The 13,293-nt window shown below is 38.3% G+C and overlaps 1 protein-coding gene across 1 annotated transcript in view; it reads left to right on the top strand.

Annotated features, from left to right (window-relative positions):
- GOLPH3 (golgi phosphoprotein 3) overlaps positions 1 to 11,300 on the top strand; it is a 35,119-nt gene extending 23,819 nt beyond the window's left edge. Inside the window, exons 3-4 of the mRNA XM_015848346.2 lie at positions 6,365 to 6,479; positions 9,309 to 11,300. Of these exons, the coding sequence (XP_015703832.1) occupies positions 6,365 to 6,479; positions 9,309 to 9,733 (540 nt within the window). The 3' untranslated portion in view covers positions 9,734 to 11,300. The remainder of the gene's footprint in view (positions 1 to 6,364; positions 6,480 to 9,308) is intronic.
- Positions 11,301 to 13,293: the final 1,993 nt, after the last annotated feature.

The raw sequence follows: 13,293 nt of genomic DNA, 5'->3' as shown, positions 1-13,293 counted from the left end.
TACTCCATTTATGATCCTGGTTTCTTACTCCGTATTCCCCCTGGCTCGCCAGCAAAGACTCTTCAGTGAGCCAAAACACAGCCCAGGGGGTCTTCTAGATATTTCTTAGACACCCCTTGTACCGTAACAGCTTCTTAGATAGCACTTTCACAAGTGTGAAATTTAACAGTCACAAAGACAGAGACAGCAACCAGTACAGTTTATCCTCGGGATCCTTCCTCTCTCCACCTCTCCCCAGGGCCCAACCTTCCTTCTGTGTTCCATTCCCACTCTTGCATAGCTGCCCACCTAATCATGCCTCTTTCTTCTCCAGTAAACAACATATCCATGATAAACATAGAAATTTGGCCCCAGAAATTGATCTAATTGTTCTGCTACTCTTATAGAATCTTCAATTAAGGATTTCATTTCCTTCCTGAGACTCTAGCATTTCTACTAGTAAAACCAGCCGGCGTTACTATACAGCGTTTTCCCTTGACCTAAGAAGACTTCCCTAGGAGGAAAGGAGAACTCTCCAGGTCCTGTTTACACTGTTCCAGTTCCCTCGGTAATTGAGAGTGCATCCTCCCTCTAGGGCCCTGCATGGGATCAGCAGCTCAGCCAGCCCCCTTCTCTGGAGGGGTTGCTGCTGCTTTAGAAATAGAAGAGAGGGAAGTTATTTATGGGATTTCCCCCACCCCCTTTTCTCCTTTTCTAATGCTAAAACCATCGGGTCCTTGGGTGGCACCATGCCACAATCCCACTGCTGTTCAGGGTCATTATGGAGAGTAAAGAACGAATCAGCGTTGGTGGCTTCCTCCCCATTGCCCTCCCTCCTCAAAACCGACGTTAACTGTAAAAGGGTGTTGTAATTCAAAGTGTCATTTACAGGCCATTATTCATTGCTTTCCAACTTGTCTAACAACAACCACTGATTACAAAACTTGATTAAAGTTTTCTTGCTCAGGCTGCTCCCAGGCAATATCTCGCCAATGAGCCAAGGTGCATACAAGTGGGATTCAGATGGGAACCTCCTTTCTCTGTGTTTCCCCCATATAAAATCTTATTAATTCTTTGTTGTTCCCCAAAGTCCACACCTTATAGCTAGTATATCAGCTAGACCTGATACGTGTTGCTCTTTAAACCCCAGCTCACAACCCCAACAGAAATATGCCCGTCTCCTATGTTCACTGTAATTCCTGGATAGCGTTACAGGTTAAGCATCTAACAACAAATACAGGGTTGCAATTACTTTCACGGTGTAACAAGCATCCAGTTGCTTTCAGATCACACAATAATACCACTCACAGCTTGGATCCAGTATTTAACATTCACACTATATAGCAGCCACTTATAAATTATCCGTTGCTGGGTAATGGAGTCTGCCTACTTGCCCATGGCGTAGGAATTCCCTGGATAAGAGCTATAACCAATGTCCCCAGCAACAATAGCACTTATATTATAAATGGAATTCCACAAACAATATTGTTGTAACAGAAACACTGAACAATTGCAAAGATAACAACGATGACAAACAGTTCCTGTCACGAAAGGAAAGAAAATCAGTTGGGGCTTTTGTCCTCCCCCTTGCCCCCCTTGACCAGTCACTTTAAACACTTCCATTAACGGGAAATTAACACTTCCAGCCACCTCCCTCACAGCCGAACGAAACCAGGGATGGGACACACTTTTGTAGCTATGATCTCTCTGAAGTATTACAAAGCTTACATTCCCGAGCATTTTAACAATATAACAGATTACCCCTTTATTCTCACTGATGTTTAAGATGAGTTTTTAAGGTTCTTTATTGAATTAAGCTGAGGATTAGAGGCTTTAATTTATTCCTTTTGCTGCTGGATTTTTCCTTTTCAAATGCATAAAAATTCTTTGAAGAATTTTAACTTCATCTGCTTCAGTGGATATTTGTTAAATAGCTTTACTGAATGCGAGGTCAAATATTTCTATTCACCACAAATAAATGCTCTTTTGTGGGCTGTTTCCCTATCAATATTATGCTTCGTTAATTTTTTTTTATTTTTTTTTTTTAAAGGAGAGCTCCCAAGTTCCTCAAACATCTCCCAGCTTCCTTCTTTTCTGAAGAATTGAACCTCTGTCGAGGCAAACAGCTCCTACTTTTAGCTTTATGTAAACATATTCAGCACTGATTAGTTTGCACAATCTTTTTTTTTTTCCCCACAAAGCTTTTGGCTCCTTAGGCATTCAGGAATGTTCTTTAGCAGTTATTTTCTTTCTATGCAGACTTTGTCAGGTCTGTCTAACAGAAGATTTAACTGTGCTTTTTAGGAAAATAGGAAAAATAACCTGTGCCATGCCCTTAGTGCAGCATATGAACCAAATTCATGTATTCCTCCTTTTGTTAAGAATCAGATTTTGGGGGTTGGTCTGTCTGGTTTTTGACTTTGATTTTATTTTTTTTTTTCTTTTTTTAAGCTATGTAGCATTTTAATGCTTCATTCTTTTTGTTGTTGAAAGAAAATCTAGAGCTTGTTTTGCAGGCAGGAGAGTTCTTTGGAAATGATCTAATATAAAATTCAAATGCAGTTGATTTCTGTCTAAGGAACTTGATGCTTCTACTTCACCTCTCGGTATGGAAATAATTATTGTATTGCTTCCAGTCTTATTTCAAGTCTAGCAGTGTTTAATACTGTATTGCTCTTTTGAAAACCAGGTGCTCTGATTTGTAACTCAAACCCATATTATCATTACAGCCATGTTCTGATGGGTAAAGTTTAACTTTCAATTACTTGTTTGGGTTTTTTTCGAGTTTCCCTTCAGCTGTTAATAGTGTTTGTGGAGCTATATCAGGTAATCACTACGACTTAAAACTCATTCACTTCTCTGCTCAGTTAAATCTTTACTCAAATCATTGTCTTGATCTTGTTGTCTGATGTGGGACATGAGACAGAAGCAATAAGCTGAGACGAAGAGGAACGGTAGGACGAGTTTTTTGGCAGTAGTGCAGGCACTTAACTGTGCTTAAATGTCAGATACAGATGAAACTAAGAAACAGGCAGATCGGTGATGAACTTTAGAGAGTCTTCCAATAGCCAGTATGACTGACCTTTGTGTTGTCTGGAGAGTGTAAAATCACTGCATTGTTTCAGAGTTCTATTTGCTGGTGCCGCTACTGGAAGCAAAGAAATGAAAGTTGAGGTTTGTATGTAAATAAAATAGTTTCTGAGACTAGTGGTTGTTGAAGGTGGAAAATGGAATTCTGTGCTGCCTTTTACTGTCTCAGAAAGCAAAACTAGTAATTACAGCTTTTTTTATTGTTTAAATAAATCTCGGCAATTCCTTGGATTTACCTCTGTTTTATAACTGACAATTCTGAGCAGTTAATGCATGAGTGATTTTTTTATTATTATTAAAACTAAGTAATGAAGAGTTCACTCAAAAAATGAGTGCATGAGGTGCTTAATCTTCAGTGCTGCTTAATTGCAGAATGATGTGGAAAATGCAAATTAAATACTTTATATGATTGAAATATTCTTAGTGGCTGAATATGAGGCAAATCTAGTATGTGATAAATTCCTGGAGAATTGGAGTAAAGAAAGATTTCTGCAATGAGGCTGAGGATCATAATCTCTAAATAATCAGGTTTGTAGCTTCTTAACCTTAGTTCATCTATTAAAAAGAGGAAAAAATGTTCCCTTGTGTGGATACTTTGTCTTCTATGATGGTTCAATTCACAACATGCCCAACTCAGTTTCCACTCTTATTGTGCTTCAGTGACTCTGGAAAGAATTAACTAAGAGATTTTAGTCAATAAATCCTTGTCCAAGAAAGGCAGATCTGTGAAGAGAGGAAAAAGATGCCTGAGCTCCCCTTATTGCGTGTGTCCATGTGCTGAGAGAGAGAGAGAGGAAGAAAAAATACCATGGAATTGCAAAGCAAAATAATTTTATTTTTTTTTTTGAGGGGAAGGGTAATTGGAATAATGTGTTTAGTGGAGGTTCTGTTTGGCAGAGAAGACTCCTTGTAGCTTTCCTCTAAGTGACTTTATGTAGAGGCTCATTCTGTCATCACAGATCATATGCTGACTGCCTTCTTGAACCTCCTTGCAGTGGTAATAAAAGGTATCTTAACTCTACATAATCAAGGGAAGCTGTTTCCTAAACTTCTTAAGAGATCTTTAGTGAGTGTCTGTGTGGCAGTGGTGAGGATGTTGTGTTTGGAATTAGTTTCCTCTAAAGCAGGTCAGTAACTTCACACCTCACCAGTTAAGCAGGATGGTTAGTAGCAGTAGGCTGCTCTCTGCAGGAGGCTGGAGCTGCCGGCTGTAACTGAAGTTGCTGCGAAATTAATCAGATGGGAGACTTCAAATAAACTATCTGCTGCCAAAATGATAACTTTTCAATAAGGTAAATAGCTCGTGGTTGTTTTTTCTTTTTTCTTTTATTTTCTTTTTTTTTTCTTTTTTTCCTGATCTTTAAAGAAAGGTGTAGAAGGTTGCTATTAATTGAACACAACGTAGCAACTAAAAACACTTGAAACTTGCCCTGGTGTATTTAAGGAACAGAAACTAAGAGAAGTTAAGAAAAACATGGTATGAAACTGGAAGAGATGTAATAACTTGGTATGTGGTTGATGAGGTTTTTGAGCTAAACTGTGCTTCAGGCTTGTAAATCAGAAAGACACACGTGTTGTGTTCTGTTTCAAATAGGAGTTGTCTGGACTAAAATTAAACCCTGAACTCCTGATTGATGCCTACTTTGCAAAAATATTTTGCATGCTTTGTTTTTGTATCTAAGTGAATCTTATTCTTTGTAGTCTGCCACTCTTCCAGTCTTGTTAATTTTATTCAAATTTCAAATTGATTGCTTTATGCATGCCATCTAAAATGGAAATGACATTCCAGCAATGATCTGATAGCTGTTTAGAGATCTTTCCTACATTTTTTCTGTTAACACGGCCTAGAATGAAATTTTCACTTTGCTAAAAGGCTGCTTTTTTGTTGTTTCCGTTGACTTGCTGCCTGTTGATGGAGGGTTTGGGTTTTTTTTCCATTCTAAATTACATAGTGGTGTATTGGGTCTTCTGTATGTGCTCCCTGTTTCTCATCCTGGCTAAAATACTTTGAATTTCTTTCTAATTTCACTTTGTTGTCTTTGGACACATCTCTGGTTAAGGATAATCTTGTCATTACAAAGCTTTCTCACTCTTGCAACTCACTTCTGTTCTGCTCATCTATAGACTCTATGAAAACACATCTTAATTCCTTTGTTGTTTATAATGTGGGTTGAGTGACAGAGCTAAACTTGGGCTGTATTTCATTGGAATACTTTAAGCTTTTACAGTCTGACAGCCGGCACCTTTTGACTTTGCTTGAAAGTAAGATCTCTTACCTGCTGCTTCTCCTGTAGATGTGGAATTGTTTTGATGTGGCTGAGTTTTTCTTTGTTTCCTGTTATTTCTTTACCTGCATATAAAATGCCAGCTTGTGAGACAATTGCCAGGTTTAATAGTTTGCATACGCAGCTTTGTATCTGGCAATTCATCTTTTCCTAAAGAAATAGCATTGTGGGAAAGAGGAATGTCTTCCTTATTAAATGCATTGAATTGGACTGCTTAAATCTGTATCTTTTTAGTTTCATGATGTTGTCTTTTTAGCCAGAAAAGGTGGTATTTGCACATGGTTTATAGGCTTGTACTTTTAAATAAGCAGTTACTCAAATTCTTATGCTCAGTTATGTTACTGTGATTTTTTTTTCCCCAGTGCTCTCTGGGGGAAAGAATTCAATTAAATCATTTTAGAATTAAGTGACATCAGTTTTTATATGCGTATAGTTTGCTTAACCATTAGCGAATGGAAAGTAACATTTCTCATCATTCTGTTCTGCAGAGCTGTAAAAATTACAGATGTTGAATTGAGCTCATAGTTTCCCATTGATCTTTGGGAGAAGAAAACCTGCCTTTTAAATTTTTGTAATTGATTTCTCAGTTTCATGTTGCCCAGTTGCTTAACTGCAGTGTTTTGAGTCAGTTGGTTTGAAACACTGCCAGCAGAGAACAGTTTAAAACTGTAGTGTCCTTCGTTTCGAGGAGGAAGGGAAGGACTACCTTAGTAGTTTATCTTCCTTAAGTAAATAAAAGTTAGTGTTAACTCACGCTTTATAGCTATAGTTTTAGTTAATTAACTTTTGATACTGGATAACTGACTTAACACAGATGTTTTTGTAATTAAAATGTTGAATAGTTTTTTAATAGTGAGATATTTTAAAAACCTGCATATTCTTAGCAGAAAGATTTGTTGCTTTTTTCTTTCCCTTTGTTCTCATTACAAGTAGATTTTCAGAGTTTTTTTGTTTTTGGATGTTTGTAGTGTCTGAATTAAGTGAAAATATTGTGTTTTATTCTGTCTTAGGTGATTTGCAAGTCTGATGCTCCTACAGGGGATGTTCTGCTTGATGAAGCTCTGAAGCACATAAAAGAGACCCAGCCTCCTGAAACAGTACAAAATTGGATTGAACTGCTTAGTGGTAAGCCTTGGACATAAAGTATTTGCTTTTTTTCTCCCCTCAATAAAGCGGGATGCTTGGAGTCACTGGAGATTATACTGTTAGATTTTGGAGAAGAAATTATGCAAAAATTTAATTAGTCTGCCTTCCAGAGTTGTTTCTGATTGATTGTAGCCTTTAATCAAGTGTAAGTAACTGTTGCTTTCAACTTAAGTTGGTACGGAAAGGATCTGGGTGGAAGTGTCAGAGAACGTCTCAGCTCTGCGGTAAAATGTGTCTTCTGGTAATCTGAAGTGAGTCAGGACTGTGCCCTGGAGCTGTGACTGTCTTTACTGTCTTTCTTTATAACTGGAAATGAGAGCCAGTGGGAGCCTGGAGTTTAGCCATATGGATTCAGCACTCAGAACTTTGGGTAAGAAGTTAAGAAGCTACCCTTATGGTTGTCACAGTTGAGAGTGAAGATTCAGCCATCAGTCATAAGGAAATAATAAAGACGAGTTCTTTTTTTTTAATACCTGGGGAAATGTAACAAATATTTTCAAATACTGCATATCACTTTTAGTTGATCTGTGTGGTTTGTGTGCAGATCTTCATATGAAGCTAAACATTTTTTGGGAAAAAAAAAAAAAAAAGGAAAAACATCAGTTTGATTTCATTTTTACAATTGCAGTTAAAACTCTTAATATAACTCTCCAACAGCTGTAGTCATGGGCTGTATAATTTAAGCTGATCAACAGCCACATTTAATAGCATATACTGGCTTTTTTGTCCAGTTCTCTGCTTCTTTGTATTTCTGTTTTTCCTGTACTACCTCAATAAGCCTTACTTGCTCTCTCATGTTCTCCTGCACAGTTCATACTTAGTCCTTTCCATTCCTTCTTTCTAGTTCTGTGAGTGTTGGTCAGTAGGTAGAGAGAATGAAAGAGTTCTTGTCAGTAGGGGGCAGGGCTGCAGCACATCCTCACGATTTAGTCTGTTCTTGCCCAGCCCTCCTTCACTTCTGCAGCTTGTAAAGGCAGTTCTTTTCATAAATACAGACATTTCGCCTTAACAACATCAAGTTTGTGCTGGTTCAAAGAAGTTTATGCAATAACTGAAATATATTGTAGGTTTTCCTTGGGGCATGAGCCTGATAAACTTTGGCTCTAAGAAAAATTATTACCATTAGTGCAGTGGCTGAGACTTAGATCAATCCTTTTTGCTTGCACCAGTAATTACTGGTTCTTCTATGGTGCTAGGGTATTTTGCATTTCTCATGGTTGAGAACTGCTGTTTGAAGAATGTTTTAAAAGAGCTCTTTAATCTGGGACCTGATCCTGGGAAAACAGTTGTTCCAGCTGTCGTTATCAGAAGTGCAAGAATACTGCTTCTGTTCCAATGTGTATGAGTTCAAAACCATTGTGGAAATCTTTATATGGATGTTTGAAGCTACATTTGCTAGGCCGGTGTTGCTTATAAGATAACCTCAAAGAGAGGCAAGTACAGGGAATACAGAATGTTGGGTCAAAAAGCCAAGTCTCCCTGTATTAAAAACATCCATCCATCTGTATTGGAATAAATGTGTAGTGGTAGAGATTGGTCACAAGGTGTCACCACAGTACTAGTTTTTATTATCACAGGCGCATCCACATACCAGATTTAGAAGCATCTAAGAAGAATTGTTTGCTCTGTGAAGAGCTGAAAGGACACTGCCATTTGGGGGGTGATGGTGTGTGATAGTTTCATTCGTGGTCAAGCTGTAAAATCCCATGGCAGTAAAGAGTGGGACCTACAGGACTTTTACGATGCAGTTGGTGTCACCCCATTTGTTTACTTGACTTGGCTGTTACTTGCATAAAGCTTGTCACCTTGAACTAAGTGGGAAAGACTTAAATTCTTCTGTGTTTTTATTTATTATTACTGAAAAGTAACAGAAAAATAGAAACACACTGCTGTAGAAGTTGTTATATTGTTTACAGAAAAACTGTTTCTACATGAGAAATGTTCAATGCTGTTTATCTTTCCTCACCTGTAAAAGTGCAGTGGCTTTTTAATATCAGGAGGAGATCTTAATGCTGAAACACCAAGGTAAGCTATACCTAAAAATTTTAGGCAAAGTAAACTTTTAAACAAAGATGGATTTCTCAGTGCTTAACAACTTCAGCTGCATATGTAGCTGTTGGCATACTTTGTGCTTTAAAAATTCCCTTCTCTTAAGTGCATACATGTGCTCTGAAGTGCCCTTGAGAGGAGCGGAAATGGGGGAAAGAGCATAAACTCGAGGATACAGAATAAACAGTTATGTAGGGTAGTTACACATAAACTTAACTTTATGGCAGAAAGAATGGTGGTGACAGTTCTTCCAGTCTCTGAATTGATAAATACTGGAAGCAGACAAATATGTTTTAACTTTTGGTTAGCCCTGAAGAAGTCAGGCAGCTGGTCTAGACAAACTTGGAAGGTTCCTTCCAACTCACCTACTCTGTTCTAAATGGACAAGGATGGAGGAAGTGCTTTTTAAATTCTATATAATAAATGTTTTTGTTATTACTATTAAAACTCTTTGTGACTGTTCTCCATCAGTACAAGAGTGCTTATTTATTGTATTCTCGGTCAAGGCATGACTTAGCTAGCATTTAATCCCAACTTTAAACATACCCTGAAACTCTTCAAATTTGTTCTCATGGTTTCTGTCCTTATTAATGTGTCTGGATAGGTCAGGGATCAGAGAAATGCTGACATGCCCACACTGTCTTACGGTAGTAGTCAGCTATATGAATTTGACAGCTCACTCTGCACCACAGGGAAAAAAAATCACTGTGTAGTTCAGCTTAGTTTTTGCCTGACTAGCTTTTTTGTTTGTTTTTTTAGGTGAAACATGGAACCCGTTAAAGTTGCACTACCAGTTACGAAATGTCCGTGAACGGTTAGCTAAAAATCTAGTGGAAAAAGGTGTACTGACAACAGAGAAACAGAACTTCCTTCTTTTTGACATGACTACGCATCCTCTCACCAACAACAACATCAAACAGCGCCTCATCAAGAAGGTTCAGGAGGCAGTTCTTGACAAATGGGTGAATGACCCGCACCGCATGGACAAGCGTTTGCTGGCACTGGTTTATTTAGCCCATGCTTCAGATGTTCTGGAGAACGCTTTTGCCCCTCTTTTGGATGAGCAGTATGATTTAGCCACAAAGAGAGTGCGGCAGCTTCTGGATTTAGACCCTGAGGTTGAATGTATGAAAGCCAACACAAATGAGGTTCTGTGGGCTGTTGTAGCAGCTTTCACAAAATAACTGCAATCAGACTGAAGTGTTCTCTTTTCTTTCATGTAAACCAGTTGTTTCTCTTCTATTGACTATTCATATTTTCTGTAATTTGTACCTTCTCACATGATGAATCAGCTCTTGTTTAATGGGGATTATAAGTGGTGTATTCCTTCCTTCTCTGTGCATCTGTATACAGGATTCTGCTGGTACAAGAGACCTTCCTGTTTAAAACAACAACAGAAAAACGTTTTACTGCCATATTGGCATTCCATTTCCTGTTAAGTAGGAGTTATCTGAAGTACTTTGGTTACTCTATTTTTCATTTTATTGTTACTGAAGTGGTTTAATGTGGAAAGCACCTCGAGGAAATGTGCATGCAATTGGATCACTAGTCTCAGATGACACAGATGTGTGCATGCATCAGTACTTCTACTGTACAATTCATAACAGATCAAAAAGGGCCTTTTTAAATCACCAAAGCTCTATGTTGAAGTGTCTGTCAGGGCATTTTACACACAGACCTTTATTTCAGTTATGTCTAACAAAATTACTTTAAAAGCAGAAATTGCATTAAGCAGCTTCGTCAGTAGTTTTTGTGGGGATACCCGATAAGTTTTACTTTTCATGTAAGTCTCTTGTGTACTTATACTTTCATTAGGGTGATAGGCGAGTCACAAGGCTAGTGTAGAAAGGTCCAGTTGTTTCATAAGCCAGTTTTAGGATGGAATACATTCCATTATCTTGTATATATAGTTCAAGTTGTATATTAACAACTGCCCCATCTTAGTATTTTGCAAGACCCGTTTAGTTGTATGCCTGGTGCCCCTTACTTGCTGTCAATCGTTGCCATCTGTTGGAAAGAAAGGCCTCTTATAAAGAGCATGTATGTGAAAGCGTTTTGTTTCTGGTGTCTACAGAGTTTGCCATCCAGATACTCTCAGTCTGTACATTGCCTTTGATTACTAGTGTACAGAAAGAGACCACTTTCTGTCATGGATAGGTGTTTGTTTTTCTTTCCCCTCCTGTGTGGAAGAGGCTTGTGACCAGCACAGTTCTCGAGTGCAGTTATTAATTCTGTTTGTACGCAAGTTAATGTTTGTCTCAATGTCATCACCTGTTTTACATTTGAAAATGAAGTCAGCCCTAGCAGGTGTTGCATGTAAGTGGTTTGCAAGTAATGGCTGCAGTTCGGATGATTAAGATTTCTGTAATGGGACACTCATTTTAATTTTCATATACGATTATGCTGATTAGCACACTATTGTGGGGGGAAAAACAACGGCAACAAATATATACAACTTAGGCTTTTTCAAGTTTATTGCCTCTTTACCACTCCATGTTACATCTCCCAGTGGTTTTACAATGTAAATATTATGCATTGAACAAATAAGCATTGATTTATATATTTTTTTCCTCATAATGCAGATTTATAGCGGGGCTAACAGGTGTCTAGAAACGTTATTGGTTAATATTCAGAGCAAGAATACTAGATGGTGTATAACTGTAGAGTTGAAATTTAAGGGATCTCTTAATCTGTATACTAGCTTTTTACCTACAGTAAATAAACTATGATCTTGAAAGTGCCTGAAACAGAGCAAGCATGTCATTTTTATTTTCTGTTGCTAATTAGAAAGGTTTTATTGCTTAACTGAAAGCTTTAGTTCATATCCTTCTTATTAGAAAGGGTGAGTTTATATTGCGTAGATCAAACTGACCTGATGAGTGGTGTTGCTCAGAGCTGCAGCATTCATGACCAAGGGGTAGTTTGTGAGTGTGCAGCTGTGCCTGCCCAGGTCGGCCTCTTCTGTCATGGCACAACTTTACAGCCTCATCTGTGACTGGACTTACGATTTTGCACTTCATTTCAAATCATTCAGATGCTCACGTAGCTTAGTTTAAAACAGAAACTGAATTCGTCGTTACTGCATCTCTTAGTAAAGATTTTGAAGACACGGTCCTCAACTTTTAACACCACTCTGTTCATTCAGTACTTAAATGCTGTTTCTTTGCGGAAAACAAAAGGAAAACAAAAAGAAAGAAAGAAAGAAAGAAAGAAAGAAAGAAAGAAAGAAAGAAAGAAAGAAAGAAAGAAAGAAAGAAAGAAAGAAAGAAAGAAAGAAAGAAAAGAAAGAAAGAAAGAAAGAAAGAAAGAAAGAAAGAAAGAAAGAAAGAAAGAAAGAAAGAAAGAAAGAAAGAAAGAAAGAAAGAAAGAAGAGATGAAATTATATTATAAAGTATTTCAAACTCTGGTTTACAAATAAAAAGATAAACAGTGTTTTCTCAGTTGCAAAATGCTGTTTAAAACTTTGAGGAGCTTGGGCATGAACTTGCAGCTTAGGCAATTATTTTAAACATTTTCCAGCCTTGATTGTTGTAAGTGGAGGAAAAATGAAGATTACTGTTTTGCTCTTATATTTGACAGCTTACAGGACACATTCTGTGCTCAGTAGTGTTTGCTGTTCCACTGTGTTCATTGCGTCACTGGTGATGTCTTGTATATCAGAGCTCTTTGAGAGGAGAGAATATATTAGTTGGAAAAGTCAGAGGAGCAGTCAAGCACTCAGAAACAGGTTGAGTGCATAAAGCTTCTAAAGCAGCTTTGAAAACTTGGAGCAAAATGTTTTGGTCTGGCAACATCTTCCATCGTTCCCTCTCATCAATTCATCTTCATTCTGTACTTGTTACGTTCCTGCCGTGTTTCACGTTAGGTTCCCCCCCATTCAGGGCTTTTGTCTGCCTTTCAGCCAACGTGTCTAAATATGTCACTCCTCTTTAACTGTCCCCCCACACACACACAGATGTGAACTCCCGACAGTGCTTAGCACCTCGCTTTTCCTTCAAGGTAGAACCTGTGTGATAAGGGGACTTGGAGTCAGTGCTGAGTGGTTTGTGAAGAGTGACAGCATCTTCTACTAGATTGCTTGGTATGAAGCTGGGTATGTGGGGGAGATAGAAGAGCTTTGGAGTCTTCAAGTCCAAGTGCCTCCAAACCTTGAGGCTAACAGCGACAGCAGGTTAATAGGGGCTGATTTAGCAAACAGCCTTGCCTTCATTACTGCATCAGGTTCTAACAAAAAGGAGTCTGCTTTGTTCTGTTGAGATCCAGGTACCCCTCTTCCTACCACAAAGGTGGTTTTAAAGGGAGTTTTGGCTGCTTGGGTTCCAGCTCTCACAGGCCGCTTGGTGTGAAGGCTGCGAGCTGTAGGCTGAAGAACCTGAACCTCAAGGGGAAAGATGTTATTCAGGGACTCGTTCTTTTAGAACGCACTTCCACATTAACGTCAAAAGGAAGGGTAAATTCACAAGTGATGTATGAGATTTACCTCCTCTATGTTTCTAGAGATGACAACAGTGCTCCTCTATGGGGCTTTAGTGAAAACTTTCATGCATGATGCTTTCAAGGTACAAGTCGCATAATTTGGCTATCAAAGACTGGTGACTGAGTGCTTGTGTTCATGCCCATTTCTCCTCCAAAGTGAAGATATGTATTAACTGATGTGTTCTCTGTGAACTGAATCTGTACTCAATCAAAATAAAGCACCCTTTCAAGTTATCAGCTGCAAATGGTTAATGTGTATCACATGCAC

Source organism: Coturnix japonica, chromosome Z, assembly GCF_001577835.2.
Source record: "Coturnix japonica isolate 7356 chromosome Z, Coturnix japonica 2.1, whole genome shotgun sequence".
NCBI classification, from domain to species: Eukaryota; Metazoa; Chordata; class Aves; order Galliformes; family Phasianidae; genus Coturnix; species Coturnix japonica.
This window is presented reverse-complemented; position numbering and strand designations above follow the sequence as displayed.